The 19,671-nt window shown below is 36.1% G+C and overlaps 1 protein-coding gene across 1 annotated transcript in view; it reads right to left on the bottom strand.

Moving 5' to 3' along the window:
* LOC150095443 (endoplasmic reticulum metallopeptidase 1-like) overlaps positions 1–19,671 on the bottom strand; it is a 331,828-nt gene that overhangs the window by 191,437 nt on the left and 120,720 nt on the right. The window contains exon 7 of the mRNA XM_090410677.1: positions 15,312–15,547. Coding sequence (XP_090266803.1) covers positions 15,312–15,547 — 236 coding nt within the window. The remainder of the gene's footprint in view (positions 1–15,311; positions 15,548–19,671) is intronic.

The following is a 19,671-nucleotide window of genomic DNA, read 5'->3' as shown; positions in this document are numbered from 1 at the left end:
AATCTGTGCCATGGCATAAAACACTGCAAGAGAAGGATGTAGTAGTGCATGGGAGATAGTTAAGGGACATTGCCTCCTTACCTCATTAGTGAGATTTGGCTAACAACAGATGATGTAGTTATAGGGACTGAATGTGATGGATTTAGTATTTTCAGGGCATTGTAACCCACAAGAGTACACAGTCAGGCAAATGGCAGTTCTTTTAAGTCAATCTGGTGGGAGATTGAGGCTAATAAGACAAAATATGAAACTGGTTGCTGCTGTAGGCCACAGCGTGCCAGGGATGATATAGAAGACATGCATTCAGTACCATCGACAAGGTGTAGCATAGAGGCAGCCTGCCTCACGGCATGGCTTAATAAGGGCGCTTGTTCAGTCATACTGCGGTAGGCATCATCGCTACGCTAACAATTCCTGTTAGTGTAGCAAGTGCAAGAAGTTTTTCCAAGCTAAAATTGATTAAAAATTATTTGCAAACAGCAATGACCCAAGAAAGATTGGTTGGTCTAGCATTGATAGAGGCAAACATAGCTTATAATTGAAATTTAGAAGGGCTTATAAAGAGTTTTATTGTGCAATATCCCCATAGAGTAAACATTTAATTAATATTATTATGTAATCGTTTTGCATTAATGTTTCTCTTGTAATAAAAACAAAATAGCAATTGGAGATTTTCTTATATTTTTGTCTTATAATCCATCAGAGGGGGTGATATTTATTTAATTGTTTGCCTCAGGGTGCGATCTAATCTGGCGTCTGCCCTGCATGTATTAGCCGATTAGTACAGTGAGTGTAAGTTGAGTGATCATTATGGGGAACTTCAACTTCTGAGACATAGATTGGAAAGATTGGGAGGTAGCAAACTGTGGAAACTCCATTTAAGGACACATGTGGAACAACAACACAGGTGATTATGATACATTTAGGAGGTAGCTTGAAGCAGTTCCATGGCATAAAAATCTGCAAGTATGGATGTTCACAGTACATGGGGAATAATCAAGGCATATCTGGAGGAAGCAATATTACACTGTATAACCAAGGTCAGGAGAGTAAATCAGGTACTTAAGCAGTATCAACTTAATGATACTACTTATCCATCAGGAATCTGATGAATGAGTAGTATAATTAAGCATGAGATGTAAACAAAGAAAATGTTGTGGAGGGTATACAAGGAGAAAGGTGACCAGTATGGTTAGAAAGGCAAAATAAGATTATAAGAAGAGATTAGCCAAAGAGATGAAAGGAAATCCCAAACATTTTTTTTTTGTTATGTGACAAGTAGGAGGAAGAATGACTATCAAAGGATAACTTTAATGAGTGCAGATGGTAGAGAGGTAACAGATGCAGATGAAATTGTTGAGCTACTCAGTGACCATTTTGCAAGGGTATATCATCCAAGTAAAGATATTATTACAGAGGTGAAGGGACTGATGTGAGAACAGAGGTTGAAGAATTGGAGGTAATTAGTATATTGCAGAATCTGAATGCAAATACAGCTATGGAATTGGATGGGTTATCAGCTTGCATTTCCAAGAATGTGCAGGGGAATTGGTGATGCCTTTGAATAGGCTGTTTAAGTCTTGGGTTCTGGAAAGTTCCAAAAGAGTGGAAGGACAAAATAATTCCTCTGTATAAAGAAGCATCTAAGTTTGTGGTAGCAAATTATAGACCAATTAATATCTCAGGAGTGGTGGTAAAAGTATTGGAAACGTTGGCCCAAAAGAGAATTTAGGAATGGTTTATGAGGGGCAGCATGGTTTTGTGAAGGGTCAGTCATGCCTTAGTAATCTACTAACTTTTTATAATAGATTGACAGCTGAGTTGGATAGAGAGAATTGGCTACACAATGATACTGCTCATTGTGCAAAAGGCATTTGACAGAATACCACATGGAACTCTGTTATGCAAACTGTAACAAATGGGGAGGAATGTAAAACTGGTGATATGGATAAAAGAGTGGCTGATGGACAGATATATATTACTTTTTAGTATAAAAGTAGTATATGGAGGAGAAGAATAGAGGAGAAGAAGAAGACAGGTGACTAGTAGTGTGCCACCGAGCTCTGTGCTTGGACCACAACTATTTAATTTGTACTTAAATGATACAGGAAATAATTCGAAGGGAAATATTCAGTTGTTTGCTGATGATGAAAAATTAAGTAGAGCAATAGTTAAGCAAGATAATGTGGGGAGCTTGCAAGATTTAAATAGGCTGCCAATTTGGGAAAAAGATAATGGGTATCAGTTTAATGTGGAAGAATGTTATGCATTCTGAAATAAATCGATTACAAGCTATGTACCACATTGATGGAACTGTATGCCAGGAAATAGGTGAAGTTAGAGATTGAGTGGTGGTGGTAGACAGAGAGTTAAAAGTTTAGAGGACATACAAGGGTGGTCTGAAAAGTTCTCGGCCTAACAATGAAAAAATGAATTTATAATTTAAAAATTATTTTTATTTTTCAACACAATCTCCCTTAAGACTATACAACACTCAACGAATAATGACTGAAACTCCACGCTCCATGCTTATGTTACGCATATTTATTCTAAAGATGCTCCAGCACCATTTTCCTGTCCCTGTAGTGGTTCTCAGTAAGATCTGCAAAATATCCCTCTACAGCTGCAATCACCTCTTGATTTGAAGAAAAATGCTGACCAGCAAGGAAGAGTTTTAGTTTTGGTAAGAGATAGAAGTCAGAGGGAGCCAATCTGGGGAATAGGGTGAATGTTCCAACAATTCAGAGTGCAGATCCCTTAATTTTCCCATTGTCAAAACACCTTTGTGGACAGGTGCATTGTCCTGATGAAAGATGCTTTTTTTCTCCTGCAAAGTGAGTCTTTTCTACGAATTTTTTTGTCTAGTGTGGTGAAAAGATTGGAATAATATTCCCTGGTTATTGTTTTATCCTTTTAGATAATTGATAAACAAAATGCCTTTAGCATCCCAAAACACCGATGCCATGACCTTTCCTGCTGATGGAACCGACTATGTCTTCTTTGGCACTGAACAACCGGCTTCTGTCCACTGTTTTGACTGGTGCTTGGATTCTGGCGTGTAATGGTGAATTCAAGTCCCATCCACAACAATAAATTAACGCACAAATCAGTTTTATTCTTCTTAAAACGCTCCAAGCACTGTTTTCAGAGATTTTCATGCAAGTGCGTTTTCGATCTGCTATGAGCAAGCGCAGCACCCATCTTTCATAAAGCTTTTTCATTTGCAATTCTTCATGCAAAATACATCCTCACGTTCTTTTGAAATGCCTATAGTCTCAGTAATTTCACGTACTTTGACTAGCTGATCATCCAATACCATATCATGTGCTTGATCATTGATTTCTGGTGTCGTTACACTTTTTGGACGTCCTTCATATGGATCATCTTCAAGGCTGATACAGCCACATTTAAACTCGGTAGCACATTTCTTAATTATCAAAAAAGAAGGAGAAGAGTGCCCATAAACTTTTATGAGCTTTGAATGAATTTTTTTTGTCGTTAAACCTTTTTTTACAAAGAATTTTATAACCACACGATACAGTTTCATCCCCAAGAGACTACACATATGAATACCTTATAAAGTGGAATAACAACTTATCTCTACTTGTTAATGTGTTCTTCGAAGCTGTCTAAAGAAACAAGAGAATGGACAAATCCAGCTCACAATATATCGTAAACCTACAGACACCGGACGTTATCTACACTTCAAATCAGCTCACCATTATGCACAAAAACTCAGCATTATACATATGCTTAAAAATAGAGCAACCAATATTATCTCAGAAGAAAAAGATCTCCTCGATGAACTCACTCTCATATCTCAAACACTGGTAAACAACGGTTATCCAAAAAATATAATCCAAAAGATTCTTCATAGGAACAATCCACAGCAACTACCTCATGTCACATAATATACATCGTCTATCGCCATCCCTTATGCCGGCTCAGTTTCAACAAAAATAGCCAAACTCATGAGGTCTTTCAATGTCAAAGTTACTCTTAAACCTGTCAAAACTATACGACACATCTTAAGATCTCCTAAGGACAGTAACTCCATTTACAAATACGCAGGTGTATACGACATCCCATGTTTCCGCAGGGTTAAATTATATAGGCCAAACATCAAGAAGCCTAGAAATTCAGAAAAAAGAACATATAGGAGATGTTAACAACAACAGAACAGACACTTCAGGATTAGCCCATCATTTCTTGATTTTTCACCACTCCATCGATTGGGATAACACCTCCATGCCTTATATAGAAGAAGATTTTAGATGTAGAAACTTCAAAGAAGCTGCAGTTATACTCCGGACAGGAGATAATCTAAACAGAAATCAAGGCATGATACTGAAAGACATCTGGAAAAGCCTAATAAATTCACTTAGCTTACCAGAATTTCATTTTGCGAAAATCTATACAATACGCTCAACAAGCAATGACTGAGACTCCACGCTCCATGCTTATGATGTTATGCATCAGTTTTAATTTTACTTGATTTGACTGTGCTACTACTCCAATCTTCTTTTTTACTAGTAAACGTTATTGTACCGATTTTCTTGTCCTGAAGAAGCCAGACAGAATAGCTGGTGAAACTTGTTGACAATTGTGTAGATCTTTTAATATTTATGGTGAACTAATAAATCAAAAGAAAATAACTCAATTTTGAGTATCATCCTATTGTAGATTTTAACTGTGATTGATAGCAAAGTAATCCCTCTGTAGTTATTCATTCTATTAAAACTGCCCTTTTTTGGTATAGGGACAATAAGGTCTTGTTTCCATTGTTGAGGTATTATTCCAGTGTTTCAAAGCTTGATTCATTATGGCAAGGAGATTGGAATATGTATTATACCCAGCATTTTTGAAAGCTTCTGCTCTGATTCCATCAATCCCTGAGGATTGATTCCATCAATCCTGAGGCATTTTTCACAATTAATACAATCAGTAACGTCTTCACAATTTATTGATTTATTGGAAGAGCAGTGGTTAGATGCAGTCTGCTAGCTGACTTGAATGTTTGTCAGCTGACGATGTTTCAGTAATTCTTGAAAGTAGTTTCTCCATTCTTTCATCAAATTCGAATTTACTGATAGCCGTCTACCATTTTTGTCATTTGTGACAATATTTCCACTTCTTTTTGTTTTATGATAATGGATATAATTTTTCGTTTGACAAGTGTTTCTAGTATCCCCAGTTTTATTATAATTTTCAAGTTCCTCGCAGTATTTCTTTCTTTGATTTTCTTTATCTCTGATCATTAGTTCATTGACCCTGTTATTTAAAATGTATCTTTATTTCTTTCATTCCTGTTTAAGCGGTAGAGTTTTCTTGCTTTACTTCTTTCATCCATATATTTTTCAGTTTCAGGGATAATCCATTTTTTCGAGTCTGTTTTGTTGCTGTTTCCAAGAATTTTCTTGGATGTTATGTTTATTGCTTCAATGATATCCTTATACTTTTCATTAACTGGATCTTTAAGAATGTTTTCCATATTGTCTTCTAATGTGCTGTGAAAAGCTGCTGCAATTTATGGGTTATTTAGCTTGTCTCAGCTTTTTAGGCCTGTTATTTTTAGAGGGTTTTAGTGAGAGTTTAACGTGGGCACTGATTATTTTGTGGTCAGAGTTTAGTTCAACCGTATCATATGCTAGACAGTTCTTGATTGATCTGATCCACTTTAAATTGATTAGGATGTGGTCTATTTTGGAATGAGAACCATTTGGATGTTCCCAGGATCATAGTCTTCCTTCTGGATGGGGAAATTTGGTTTGGGTGATGACCATGTTATGGCTACTGCAGAAATTCATAAGAGAACATCCATTGTTATTTGTGGTTTCATGATAAGTATATTTACCCGCATTTTTAGTAATATTGGCAATGTCTTTACCAATTTGGGCATTAAAATCGCCACCAACGAGTGTGACGTTGTGAACTGGGATGTTCATGACAGTTTCAGAAAGATCTTTATAATAGGTGTCTTTGTCTTCTAGTGGAGCACATTCTGTAGGAGCATATGTGGATATTATTGTCAGTTTTGGGATGGTACTTATGGTTATGAGGAGAATTCTTTCAGGCACTTTTTCAGTTGATATTACTTTTTCTGCTAGTTCCCTCTTGAGAATTATTCCAACCCCTCCAGTACCATCATTGTTTGCTGAGTTATAAATCTCTATTTTTGGCAGCTGATGATGTTTCATTCACTTCATGATTGTCAGTTCTCCATCTTGTATACATATAATGTCTATGTTGACTTTTCCTGCTCCTCTAAGTAGCTCAAAAAATTTTCCAGTTTTCTTGAGTGTCCATAAGTTATATGTTGAGAAGATGAGATTAGATTTCCATAATTTAATTTGATCACACTTTCTTGTACCTTTATTCAACCAAGAACTTCCTGGAAGGCTTTGATCCTTGGTATGCATAGTAACTGTATCAGCAGTTGAGGCACAAGTCTGTGTGGAAGTAGCTGATATTATCTTGTTTCCTTTCATAATCATTTAATATCCACATACTGGGTGATTGGCCCTAATATGTTTTACCAGTCACGTCAGCCTACTGAGAACTTACCCTGTGTTTCCCGAGGGACACCACAAGGAGGTGTGACAAAAGAACTAAATAACCTACGAATTTAGGAAACTCTGCAGAAGAACTTCAACAAATGATCAATAAATGAATGTATAAAGTAAAAAGAAAGGATTAAATATAAAGAAAGACAAAACAAAAATAATGTATAAGAAATGCATCACCAAAAAAGCCAATACATATGGAATACTGGGAAATTGATATAGTAACCTCCTATCCAATCCTTGAGGACTACCTAGAGGAAAATGAAATATTCATTACTTGGTATTCGAAAGAAAGCACAATACTATCCATCCTAGGGTGAGAGACATAACAGCCATTAAAAGTTTCAAATAACAATGAGCAGGTCATATTATAAGGAGTAACACTCAAAAATGGACAAAGTCGATATCAGAATGGCATACCAGAGATGAAAAGAGTTACAGGAAGACCAAAGAGATGGCTTTAACTCAATGGCATAGAAAAGGTCAAGATAGGACTCGATGGAGGACTTATCTTCTTCTTCTTCTCTTCCGCTGATGGCAGGTGGAGTTCCTCAAAGACGAATTTTTGCCATTTCATTCTGTCTGCATCTTTTTATGTAATTCTATTATGGAGTTTAAGTGGGTGCTTTCTTTAATTAATGTTGTCAATCCAATTCTTTCTTGGTCTTCCTCTGCTGGGCTGTCCTTCAATTCTACCATTTAATAATATGTTTAGTAGTCTTTCTGGGTTCATTCTTGAAACATGTCCAAATCAGCTTAGCTCTTTTTGTGCTCTAATTATTGTTTCTTTAAAGTTAAGTTCTTCTCTGACTTTTTCATTCGTTTTTCTTTCTGTCCAGTTTGTTCTATTGATTTTTCTTAGGTATTTCATTTCAAAAGCATTGAGTTTATCCTTTTTTTTTCATAAGATCCAGAATTCTGAGCCATAGAGTACTCTGGGAATTATCATTGTTTTATATATCTTTAATTTGAGTTCTTTGCTTAATCTTTTATTGTTCCATATTTTTTGTAGTCTGCCCATTGTCATCCAACCATTATTGATTCTGTGTTTTATGGTTTCGAAATAGTCTAGATCTTCAGTGATCATTGGTCTAGGTAATTGAATTACTTTACTTGTTCTATATTATTGTTTCCCTTTTTCTTCCTACTATCATTAGTTTTATTTTACTAAAATTGATTTTCATATCATATTTGTTGCATGTTTGATGCAGCTTGGTAATTTTTCTTGGCTGTCTGTAGTGATAACTACGTTGTCAGCATACTTTAAATGTGTTATATTTCTTCACTGAGGAGGACTTGTATGTATTTGTACAGTGAACAGAAAATGGCTGAATTATCAGATATAAAGACAATGTATAGAAGTTATGAAGGTGCTATGTTCATAATATCCTGATTATTATCTCAAATCTCATTTATCTGTTTTCCTGCATTCTGAAAAAAGACAAGTTAAAACCATTATAGCTTACTAGACATCATTTCTGTGACTTCTGTTACTGCAGTCAAATAGCAAACTTGGCATCTTGATGTTTTGCTACTGGTTTGAAGAAACAACAAGATTATATAAGACAGGTTTTGTCTTCTCAACATGTTATCCCTGCTAGATACAGAAGTCAACAGAACCAAGGTTTCCCAAAAAAAAAAAAAAAAAAAAAAAACATTTATTAATCAAAAGACTTCACAAAGAAAGGCATGAAGGTCTTCTTCAACAAAAATTACACTATAACCACAGTAATAAACTTTAATGAAAAGAACTGTACATCATCAACGTGTGGGGAAATAACACAAAAATCAAAGAAGAGGAATACAAGGTATATGTGACAACTGGTTTACCAAATAAAAACAGTTGCTGCATGCTGGAAATTAATATTAAAATTATAAAATATTAAACTATGTAATATTTACATAGTTTAATATTGCTATGCTGTGCTGCTATGCTGCCTCACTAGGGGCAGGATGGGTGAAGCACGTCGGGAGTATCATTACTCCTGGTAGGGCCTCCCAAGGCGTGAAGGCCATACCACTATGCCCAGCTAAATGCTAGCGGGCGAAGACAGAAGAGGAGATTGGCACCATCTGTCTTAATTTACTGCCCATTAGACATTCATGGTGAAGGATTTAACACGGCACACAATGCCGGCTTGGACGTCACCTGGTTCAACAAGGTCTGCGTTGCCATTGGGTAGTAGCCCCAGGGGTGGCAATGAGAAATTAGCGACTGGCGCTACCGCTGTCACTGACAAAAATAATGGAAAAACTAGATCCAGATTCAGACTCTGCAACCATTTAATGACCGGAACTTGGAATATTAGGACTCTACTACAATTAGATCAACTCAAATTACTACACTACTACTACTCCTTGGCATTACAGTCCATTTAGGACCTGGGCCTGTCTCAGGATAGCCTTCCATTCTTCACGATTCTGTGCCTTGCTCCTCCAGTTCTTTAAATCATCCTCCACATCATCAAGCCATCTCCTTTTTGGTCGTCCTCTGGACCTAGATCCACCTGGTCCAGACATGAAGACCTTTTTTACGGCTCTATCATCTCCCATTCGCTGAACATGTCCTAGTCACCTCAGTCTTCTCACCTTTATTTCAGTAATAATATCCACTTCATTGAATTTCTCCATTATTTCTTTGTTATTCCTCACTCTCCAAAGTCCGTGCTCATTAATTGGGCCAAAGATCTTTCTTAATACCTTTCATTCCCATATTTGTAATTGGTTTTGATCTCTCTGGATCATTGTCCATGTTTCGCAGCAGTACAAAAGCACAGGTTTGAGGATTACTTTATATAGCTGGATTTTACTTTTTATCGAAATCAAATTCGATTTTAATAGTGGTTGAATACTATAATAAGTTCTATTTGCAGCAGCTATTCTATAGGTAATTTCAACTGACATATCATTACTTTCTGTTATTACTGAACCCAAATATTTGAAATTTCTGTTATTACTGAACCCAAATTACTACAGCACGAACTAAAAGATATGAATGGACAGTTATGGGACTTTGTGAAATTCGATGGCCCAAAACAGGAGAGCTAACAACAGATGAAGGACATTTGCTTTTTTACTCTGGATGTGACCGCAGCGGAAAAGAAGGTGTCGGGTTTTTGATACACAAATCATCACCAAATTCTGTCATGGATTCAACCCTATCAATAGCAGAATTGCTCTAGTCCGTCTGAGAGGAAAACCACTCAATATCACCATCATACAGGTCTATGCCCCAACCACAGATCATGAGGACTCTGAAGTAGAGGAGTTTTATGGTCAACTTAATGCAACAATCACCAGAGCGAATAGAAAAGACTTTTTGATTGTACAGGGCGATTGGAATGCCAAAATTGGAACAGACATTGGCAAGGATTATCTCCCGTTTGTCAGACCATATGGTTATGGGGAGACAAATGAAAGAGGTTTTGAATTGATCAATTTTGCCTCACAAAATGAACTTACAATTACTAACACTCTATTTCCCCATAAACCTTCCAGAAGATGGACATGGTCTTCCCCTGATGGTAAAACACATAACCAAATTGACTTTATCCTTGTAAGCACAAGATTTAAAAACTCCATCAACCTCCAAGAACCAGATCATTTCTGGAGCCGACATTGGCAGTGACCCCAACATGGTCATCGCAACTGTGAATATGAAAATGAGGGAAGGATTACCTACAAAATCAACTCGTAAAAGATATAATATAGAAAAATTAAAAGATCCCCAAATAAATACACTATATAAATACAAATTAAAACAAATTTTTGACACAAGCTTCAAGAAATAGTATATTTCGATAATTATTAATAGAAATAATTCGATAATAGTATTGAATCTAAAACCAAATACTTCTCACAAAAGATAACTGAGACAGCTGAAGGAATCCTTGGATACAAAAGGAAAATAAATAAACCATGGATAACCAAAAATATTTTGGACCTATGTGACGAAAGAAGATATTTGAAATCTCATATTAATAGCGGTGATAATAGAGAACAGTATAAAAATATTACTAAGATTATTAAAAAAGAAATCAAACATGCTAGAAACTTATGGATATTGGATGAATGCAAAAATATAGAAGAGGATTTAAATAAAAATAATTCTAAAAGTGCTTTTCAAATTATCTCAATAAGTTAACCAAACCTTTTACTGCAATTAATTGGAGCACAGAAGATGAAGATGGAACTCCTATCACATATAACCAGAAAATAGTTGATAGATGAAAATATTACGCAACCAAACTTCAAAAAGACCCTCAAACTGACTGATGATATTTTGGATGGAATTTTGCCAGGAGGTTCAGAGGAAGGAGATTACCCGATATTAAAAGAAGAAGTTATTGCAGTAGTTAGCTCCTCAAAAACAGGAAAATCACCAGGAAGTGAATGGCATCACAGTGGAACTGATATGCCAAGGAGATGACATCATCATAGACGCCTTGCTAAATTTATTCCAGGACGCATGGAACACAGAGATTTGGCCTTCTGATTGGCAGACTTCTGTTCTTGTACCTATTCCTAAAAAGGGAAACAGCAATAAATGTAGCAACTATAGAACAATAAGCCTTATTAGTCAACCAAGCAAAATCCTGTTAAAAATACTATTGTCAAGAATCGAAAAGAAAATAGAAAGCAGACTATCAGATGAACAAGCAGGTTTCCAGAAGTACAATTGACCATAATTTTACAATACACATACTAGGCGAAAAATACATAGAACATAACAAAATAATCTGTCACAACTTTTTAGAACTTCAAAAAGCTTTTGACTCAATATGTATTTGATAATGACATTAAATAATGTCAATATGACATTATGGAAAATTTTAGAACATTATGGTATTGACAACAAAATCATTACGATTATTAAATCTCTTTATTCCTCATCTGATATGAGAATTGAAATTAAAAATTACAGCAGTGAACCGTTCCGGGTAGAACAGGGGGTAAGACAGGGATGCATCTTGTCCCCTCTTCTTTTTAATTGCTTTCCGGAATATGTCATAGATGAAGCTCTTTATGAATATGACACTGGAATAGTAGTTGGCAGACTAAGAATAAATAACTTACGTTTTTGCTGATGATATCGATCTTCTGGCAGAAAGTGAAGAAGAATTACAAGAGATAACCAGCCGTGTGTTCGGGACATTAAAAAGATATGGATTATACATAAATCTACAAAAAACAAAAAACAATGATAACCTCAAAATCAGGCATTGAATTCTTAAAGATACAAATTGGCAATAAGCAAACTGAGAATGTAAAGAAGTTCACTTATCTAGGAAGCACGTTGAGTCAAGATGGTGGTTCAAAAACCGACATTAAATACCGAATTGCTAAGGCAACTGTGGCCCTACAGAAATTAAAACCATTGTGGGAAGATAACAGAATAGCAATCACAACCACACTAAGACTAATTGACACCTTGGTGAATTCTGTTCTCTTGTATGGTTGTGAGGACTGGACTTTATTGAAGGAAGATGAGAGGAGACTCCTGTCAATCGAAATGAAAACTTACAGAAGACTTTTGAGAATTCCCTATACCGCTCACGAAACCAATGAAAATGTCCAAAAACTGATCGATTCAATAGATGGGAGAAAAAGGGAAAATATTCTGACAGTCATCAGAAGAAGACAGATGAAATGGTTCAGACATGTGGAGAGGGCTAATGGCATTCCAAAGCAAGCACTAGAAGGAATCATTCTGGGATCAAGGGTTAGGGGCCGACCTCGATTAAAATGGACTGATAACATCAAAAAATGGACAAATTCCTCCCTTTCTCAAATGACATCAAGAACAAGAGACTGAGATGACTGGAGGATGCTGGCAAAGAGTATCACCTACCAGCCATGAATGACCCAACGGTTCATTTAGGACTACGCGAGAAGAAGAAGAATATTTACATAAGATGAGAATTTCCCAAACTTTTCGGTAAGAGAGATAAAGAGACAATGAGTTAACAAATCCCTCCCTTCCACTCTTCTCCTTACTTAGAAGTAGACTGGGATACAACTTTGCCTTCACTTAATCAAATTAATGATTTAATCACATAGATTGGCTTCTCAGAGGAGCTAAAGAATAACTCAAATCAAGATATCTTACAACTCCTAGATTATGTGGTGTGCAAAAAATTCATAATTGGATATTCCTCTCAGTTCAATAGTAGATGACATGTTTTCTAAATATTTATTCCAGCTTTTCATATCCAAATATCCTTGAAGGTTTTTCTTTCCTGATGCCACAAATCCTTTCCAACACTCTTTTGATCATCTTTCTTTACATAAAACTTTCCTTTCTAAGGAAAGGAAAATTTTATTTTCCAAAATATAGTTTAGTGATGGACTCCCAATTATCATCTGCAGTTGCCAAAAGAAACATTACACAGGAAAAGTGAATATTAAAGATCCAACATCGTTTCAAAGCTGAATGTTTGTAGAAACTTAAAGTTTCATAAAATTTGACCTGAGAGCTTACGAGAATGCAACCCTCAGCACTGGAGTTGCCTTAGCTTGTACTACTTAAAAGAACATGACCACTGCATGTTTCCTTTTATTATTGCATTTTTTTTTAAGGTTTCACTAGCCTGACAGCTGGTTCAAACTGCTTGGTTCTCTTCAGAGACCAGGTCTTAAGAGAGCAAAAACTCCCATTCAGTGCATAAAAGTAATTACTAAAGTTTTACAAACATTTGGATTTGAAATAATGTTGGATCTTTAATATACACTTTTCCTATGTAATTTTATATCACCGAAATGAAGCTGTAGGCTTTTTATTTAGTAATTACTTTTACACACTGACTGAGAGTTAACTTACGAAAAATGTATTTCTCTGACAGTTGATTTCTTTAGTACTGAATGAGAGTTTTCGCTCTCTTAAGGTTTCTGCCTGGTCTTCAAATACTCTTCTCTGAGAAATCAACTTCTGTAATTGCAAAAGAATAGATTATATAGGAACCATTTTCTTATGTTACACTGGTCAAGTTTTGAGGCTCATTTTCTAAGACAAGTCCACATTAGAACTACTTTTAAACCCATTCACCACTATGGAATTTTCTTCAATCGCAAAAAAGACAGCATTCCTGTCGAAAAATAACGTGGAGCATACAAAATTCCAAATATCTATGGCAAAGCTTATGTCAGACAGATTGACAAGAGTTTTATAATCCATAAAAAAAGGAAACTTAGTTGGCATTGATTGTAAAAAGAAAATAAAATTGGGTGCATTGCACATTTTCTCAGAATATTGCAAAGCAAACTGGTTTTCTGCCTTGATGCCTTATCTAGATGACAATATTTTTTCAAAGATGTTTAAGGAATCCTTGAATGTTATAAAATCACATGGTAGCATGAATAGGAACAGGGTTATATTCTACATGGCACTTAGACATCTCTCGTGTATCTTTATAATCTGTCAAGACCTCAGTTATGCCAATAACCATCTAAAGACCTTATGCAACAATGAACAGATCTCACTTCATCTGTCATATGTGATTAATCTATGTTTCTATTAATGACCTATGAATCAAGAACAACTGTTGTTAGTAGTGTTCAGATAAAAAAAGAAAGCCCCACCCACCCTCCTGTTTGCTGTTCTTTTTAAGTAGGACTATTTTTTTTACTTATTATCAAAGATTTTTTTTTTTTAAATCCAAATAGTGATGAATGTTTATGCTGAATGTTTAGGAATTTCCTAAACATGATACAAACCTAATTATGAGTGAGCTGGAATTTTTTTATTATTATTATTATTATTATTGATATTGAAATAAAGACATAATAATAAAGTAAGAGAACATACAATGTAAGAAATCACTGATACAATGCACCACTGACAAATATGTATGTTCGCCAGCCAGGTTGGCTGAGTAGTTAGCATACCACTCTCCAACCAACAGGTCATGGGATTCAAATCCCACCATGAGCATGGATGTTTGTGATCGTCCTTAGGTGGAAGATGAATTTCATTGCTTGGTGTGCGAGACCACCTCCCTGCTTATTGGAGGCCTGAAGTGGCTGAAAAAGTTCTATGTTTCATCTCTAGAGGAGAGTTTCCGGCCAATGTAAAAATAAATATAAAATTACAATATATATATATAAATTGACAAAAATGGGAGAAAAAATCCTTGCCCATGTACAGTACAAATGTACTATAGATTTATTAACCTTTCGTGGGTGGTAGTCACGTTATAATAAATTAAAAAAAAAACATAGATTTAATAAATTCACAAAGGTACCTAATGTTTTTTTTTTTCTTTTTAAATTTCTTAATGGCTAGTTATCTGCTCTCCTACCCATTATGAAGGCAGATGTAAATGTGACCTGCAATTACAAAATAAAAAAAATAATAATAATTAAAAAAAAAAATAAAATAAAAAAAAACTTCACACATCTGTGTTAGCAAAAACACTACTGATAGCCAATACTTCAGTATCTCTATCCTAGCACAGTCTGTGAAACAGGAAAAGAGATACCAGGTGGGGTTAGTTATGGATATGCTGATTCAGAACTCATTCTGTTACATCTAGAACATATACTTGAAATTTTATTCTAGAAGAAATCATCTGAATACTTTAGCCATACTAGACACCAATTAAACAGAATGATGTATTCTTAATTACGTTAAGTTATGTTAGTATCTTGGATACTTCTTAAGGACATTTTCAGAAAAAGATGATCATGATAATATATAAAAATGAATTAGTATATAAATAACATCAACTGATTCATATAATAGAAACTTACTTCTTTCCTCCTCCTTCTCTGCACAAATGTCCTCAAAATTATTAAAATTGCAGCCATGGAAGGACACATATAAATTCCAACGATCAAATATGGACGACCATACCATGACATAGTTCTTCCTACCATTTCCAAGAAAAAAGCTATTAAAAGATTTATAGTCAATGCTCCAATAAAACTTCCAAGCGTTACAGCAAGAGACTGAAGAACTTTCTTTATATAATTTGCAATATAAGAAGCTGAAAAAAAAAAAAAAAAACTATAAAACTGTCTTTATAAACCACTTGCTCAGTTATGACTAATCAGAGCAGAGACTAAGGATACTTGAGTAATCAAATACAACAATTAATAAGGAATAGACATCAGTTCACTGCTATATTAATGATTATTATGCTCACCCTGATACTATTTATTATATGTAGGCAGGGCTCCAGAAGTACAACTGAACTACCAGCCACAAAAAAAGTTTACTCACCAAGGTCCGATTTATATAAATACTGTTCTAGAGAGTTTTTCAGTTATTGCTTATAATGAAGGATGAATTTATAATTTAATAGGAAAGACATAAACAGCAAGAAAGAAAGCAGCATTTACTGTAGATCCGGACTCACTTTTCACAATGTGCTCAGTCTCACGATCTGGCAGCTTCCTTTATGCAATGGAACTGTTATGCCCTCTTTCCACTCTGTTGGCACCTTCCCCTTCCCAGTACTGAGGCTTAAATTAAACAGCTTGGTCAGATTAGTGATAATTCCCTTGCATATTCTTGTAATACACGGGTCAATATGCCATCTAATCCCATGGCCATGTGCACATCAAGGTTGTGCATTATTCTATGCACCTCCATTTATTCAACCTCTATTCTGCAATCATTCAATATCCAGCAGTGCAACATCACCATCTAGACGGTAAGCCTTACAAAATGCTCACTCAGCAATTCAACTATTTGGTTTAGTTCTGTTACCTCCCCATCATCAGCATTTTTAAAGCCATCCTTCCATAATCATCCTCCTTTTACTTGGCACACAGCAAAATAACTCAAAATTAGCTTTGGCCTTCATTACCATACAGGTCACCCTTCATGCCTGTGCCTTGTACTGCTCATGGGCATGATTTCACTTTTTTCATTATATTCCCTCCACAACTTTTTCTTTGACTGCAATTCCTTCTTAATGATGCTATTCATCCACCTAACTCCTACCTGATTTATCCTTTTGACACTAGGAATATGGTCTGATAATGCTTTCTTCAAATCCCTTGAATATCTTCCACCCACATCTCTCTCTCTCATCCATATTCTTATGCCACGGTACTACTGAAAGCTGATCCCTCAAGCTTGTCATAATTGCCTGCTTTGTAATTCCACATATACCACTTCTTAACAGAAAAGTCAGCATGTCTGACAGTCTCCCTGGTCAAGACTATTATCACTTTCCCCTAAGCAGAGACAGCACAGTTAGATTGGTTAGTGTTAAGTTTGCTGATGCTATGACCAGATCTAGCACTAATAAACTTCAAGTCCTCTCCATTACATGCTGTCTTAGGTAATTATCTCTCAGCAGCTGTATAAATTCCATTTCCTTCCCTGTCTGTGACCATTTCTCCTCCCAATCTATGTCCCATAGTTGCAATCTCCCATAATAATTACTTGACCTACACTCATTGCGATAATTTGCCAATGCATGTCATCTGTATTCTCCTGTTGGCTGCTATCTCACTCCAGATGGCCTCAAATTAAATGCTTTCTGTTTAGCTTCAATTCCTCTGCTATCATTAGCAAAACCCTTCCCCCATCCTGTTCTTTCTGTCTACTCTGATGATACTATATCTTTTGCATTCTATTTCTATATCTACCTCAGTCAACCAGGTCTCGCTAATGCCTATAACTTTTGGCCAAGATAAGCGAATCAATGCCAAAATGAGAAAGAATTAGAAGAAAAATTAATCTTCTTTGTTCCAAATACTTCTGGCATTAGTACATATAAACTGCAATACTCCCTCATCCCATAACCTTCTTTACACCTTGTATTGCTTAACCCACTAAAATTTAGAACCTGAGATGCTACATTTAGCATCACACAACCACTCTCCCACTTACCAATCCTTAGGTTGCCTTTACCATACTCACTTTCATCCCCTCCTCCACATTCTAGTTTCTCTCATTCTGCACTTCTAAACTCTCAATGAATAAGACCTTCTCAAGACTCCTGATCCAACCATTCAAATGCAAGTCATCTATTATACATAAATCCTTCCTCCCATCAAACTTCACAGCATTTATCCTGCAAAATCTGTAGACCGACTCATTTGTGATCATATGGCCTGGTTGGCCGAGTGGTTAGCATATCCGCTCTCTAGTCAAAAGGCTGCTGGTTCGAATCCCACCATGGGCATGGATGTTTGTGATTGTCTGTGAAAATACTAGTGGTGGTAGTCGGCAGTAGATGGCATTGGTGTTAGATGATGAAGGTTGGTGGAGTAGTGAGACGAAGAGTTGTAGAGTAGATGCCCTCCCTTGATGAGTCTTTGGACTCCCTGGAGTTGTGATGTAATAATAATAATAATATTTTTATTTAAGCACCTCCATAGCGCAATTGGAAGAATGTTGTGCTCTTCAATTAGAAAAGGCCTAAGTTCGATTCTCGTCATGACGGGAGGAATCTTTATATGGACTTTTTCAATTGAAGGCGAGTTAGCCGATCGCATATGGAAGTAGCAGGGTTTTTCATCCCGCATACAGACAAATCGGCCATTCAGAACACGCACAATTTACAGACAAAAAATACTAGCGGTGGTGGTCAGTAGATGGCGTCGACGTAGATAATTGGTAGTAGAGGTTCTGTGTAGTAGTGGAGACGGAGAGTTGTAACAGTAGGTGTCCTCTCGCGATGAGTCTTCGAACTCCTTGGAGGTGTCACGAATAATAATAATAATAATAATATCTCCATCTCAGCTCACTTCTGTCATGTCATGGCAAAAGACCCAACTTTTACTTTCTCACTGTTTCTTTTTCACAAGTATTAGCAAGTGTTGCACATCTTTTTGAATACCATAGCAGGTGACATACCTGTCACCTGTCAGCGAAAATAAACATCTCTTTCACCTTCACTCTATGGATAATTACAGAATCACTAACATCCTTAATTTTGGAAAACCAGAACTGCAAATGACATACAGAATGATTTGAATAAGATGGTCATACTCATTGTATTTTTCCAATGATTCTGTAAACTGTATCCAAAGCATAGTCTGTAAGGCCATATTGAACACAGGCATGACTGCAGATGTATTTTTTTATGTTCTTCCATTCAGATGGTAGCTGATCTTCCTGTCTGTCCATAGTAGGTCAACTTGCAGGAACAAGGAACTCTATATACACCTGGAACCGAGAAGGGAGAGAATTTGTCTTTGGTAGAGTGCATAAGAGTAGCCAGTTTTAAGTGGCACAGAGATTGTATTTCTTTAAGATACTGGATATTTTTTCTGATGTGCCTCATATAAGGAGATGATGATAGCACTACTAAAATCTTTCTGAAGAGAAAGTCATGGATTGGGGGAATGATTCATTATTTTTTGATATTGTGGGAATTGTAACCATTAAACAAGAAAGTGTGGTGTATATGATTGAGTTTTGTTGAAGAGAGATCCATTGGAACAAAGGTTATAAGCTCTATGGGTGAGCGTTTTTTTTTTTATTTTTTTTTTATATATATGACACTATATTGTTGAGAGGGAGGGGATAATGGGAAAGTTTGTGAATGTATCTGCCTGTGTAAGTGGGTTTCCTATATAGTGAAAAGGACAGGTTACCATTAGATAGGTGGGTGACCAATGAGAGTGAGAAAGCACTCAGATTTTTTTTTTTTTTTTTTTAGAAAGGAGTACAATATCTTGCATTGTACAAAGAATGTAGATGTAGTATGGACAAGGTGATGGCAGAATGCATGAATGATCTTTAGAAGCTACTGAAAATATATATTCATACATTTGCTGCATTCAACAAAGCCCTATACGAGATTTGTTAAGCTTTCCAAGAAAAGAGCACTCCTAGAGCAGAAGGAGAATAACGGATCAACCAGGGGGCAAGATCGAGAGGTGCTGTGTGAAAAAATGCAAGGAAAAAGAGGGCTCAAGAAGTAGGAATAAAAGGTGATGCGTGCCGATTTTCAGCGCTTTTTACTCCTGGGATTTTGGTCTTTTAGCTTCGAGACGGACGTGATACGGGGCAGCAACGTCAGACGGCGAGCCTATTCCTAAAGATGTTTGATAGATTTCAGATGGAGCTGAGCATGAGATGTCGGCATCAGCAGTTACGAGCCTGCGCTAAATATCACATCAGAAAGGAACAGCGAGTGTCTCCCCA

Source organism: Typopeltis vanoorti, chromosome 20 (genome assembly GCF_054136105.1).
Source record: "Typopeltis vanoorti isolate ZY-2024b chromosome 20, IOZ_Tvanoo_1.0, whole genome shotgun sequence".
Taxonomy (NCBI): domain Eukaryota; kingdom Metazoa; phylum Arthropoda; class Arachnida; order Uropygi; family Thelyphonidae; genus Typopeltis; species Typopeltis vanoorti.
Note: the sequence above shows the minus strand (reverse complement) of the source record. Positions and strands in the feature narration are given on the sequence as shown.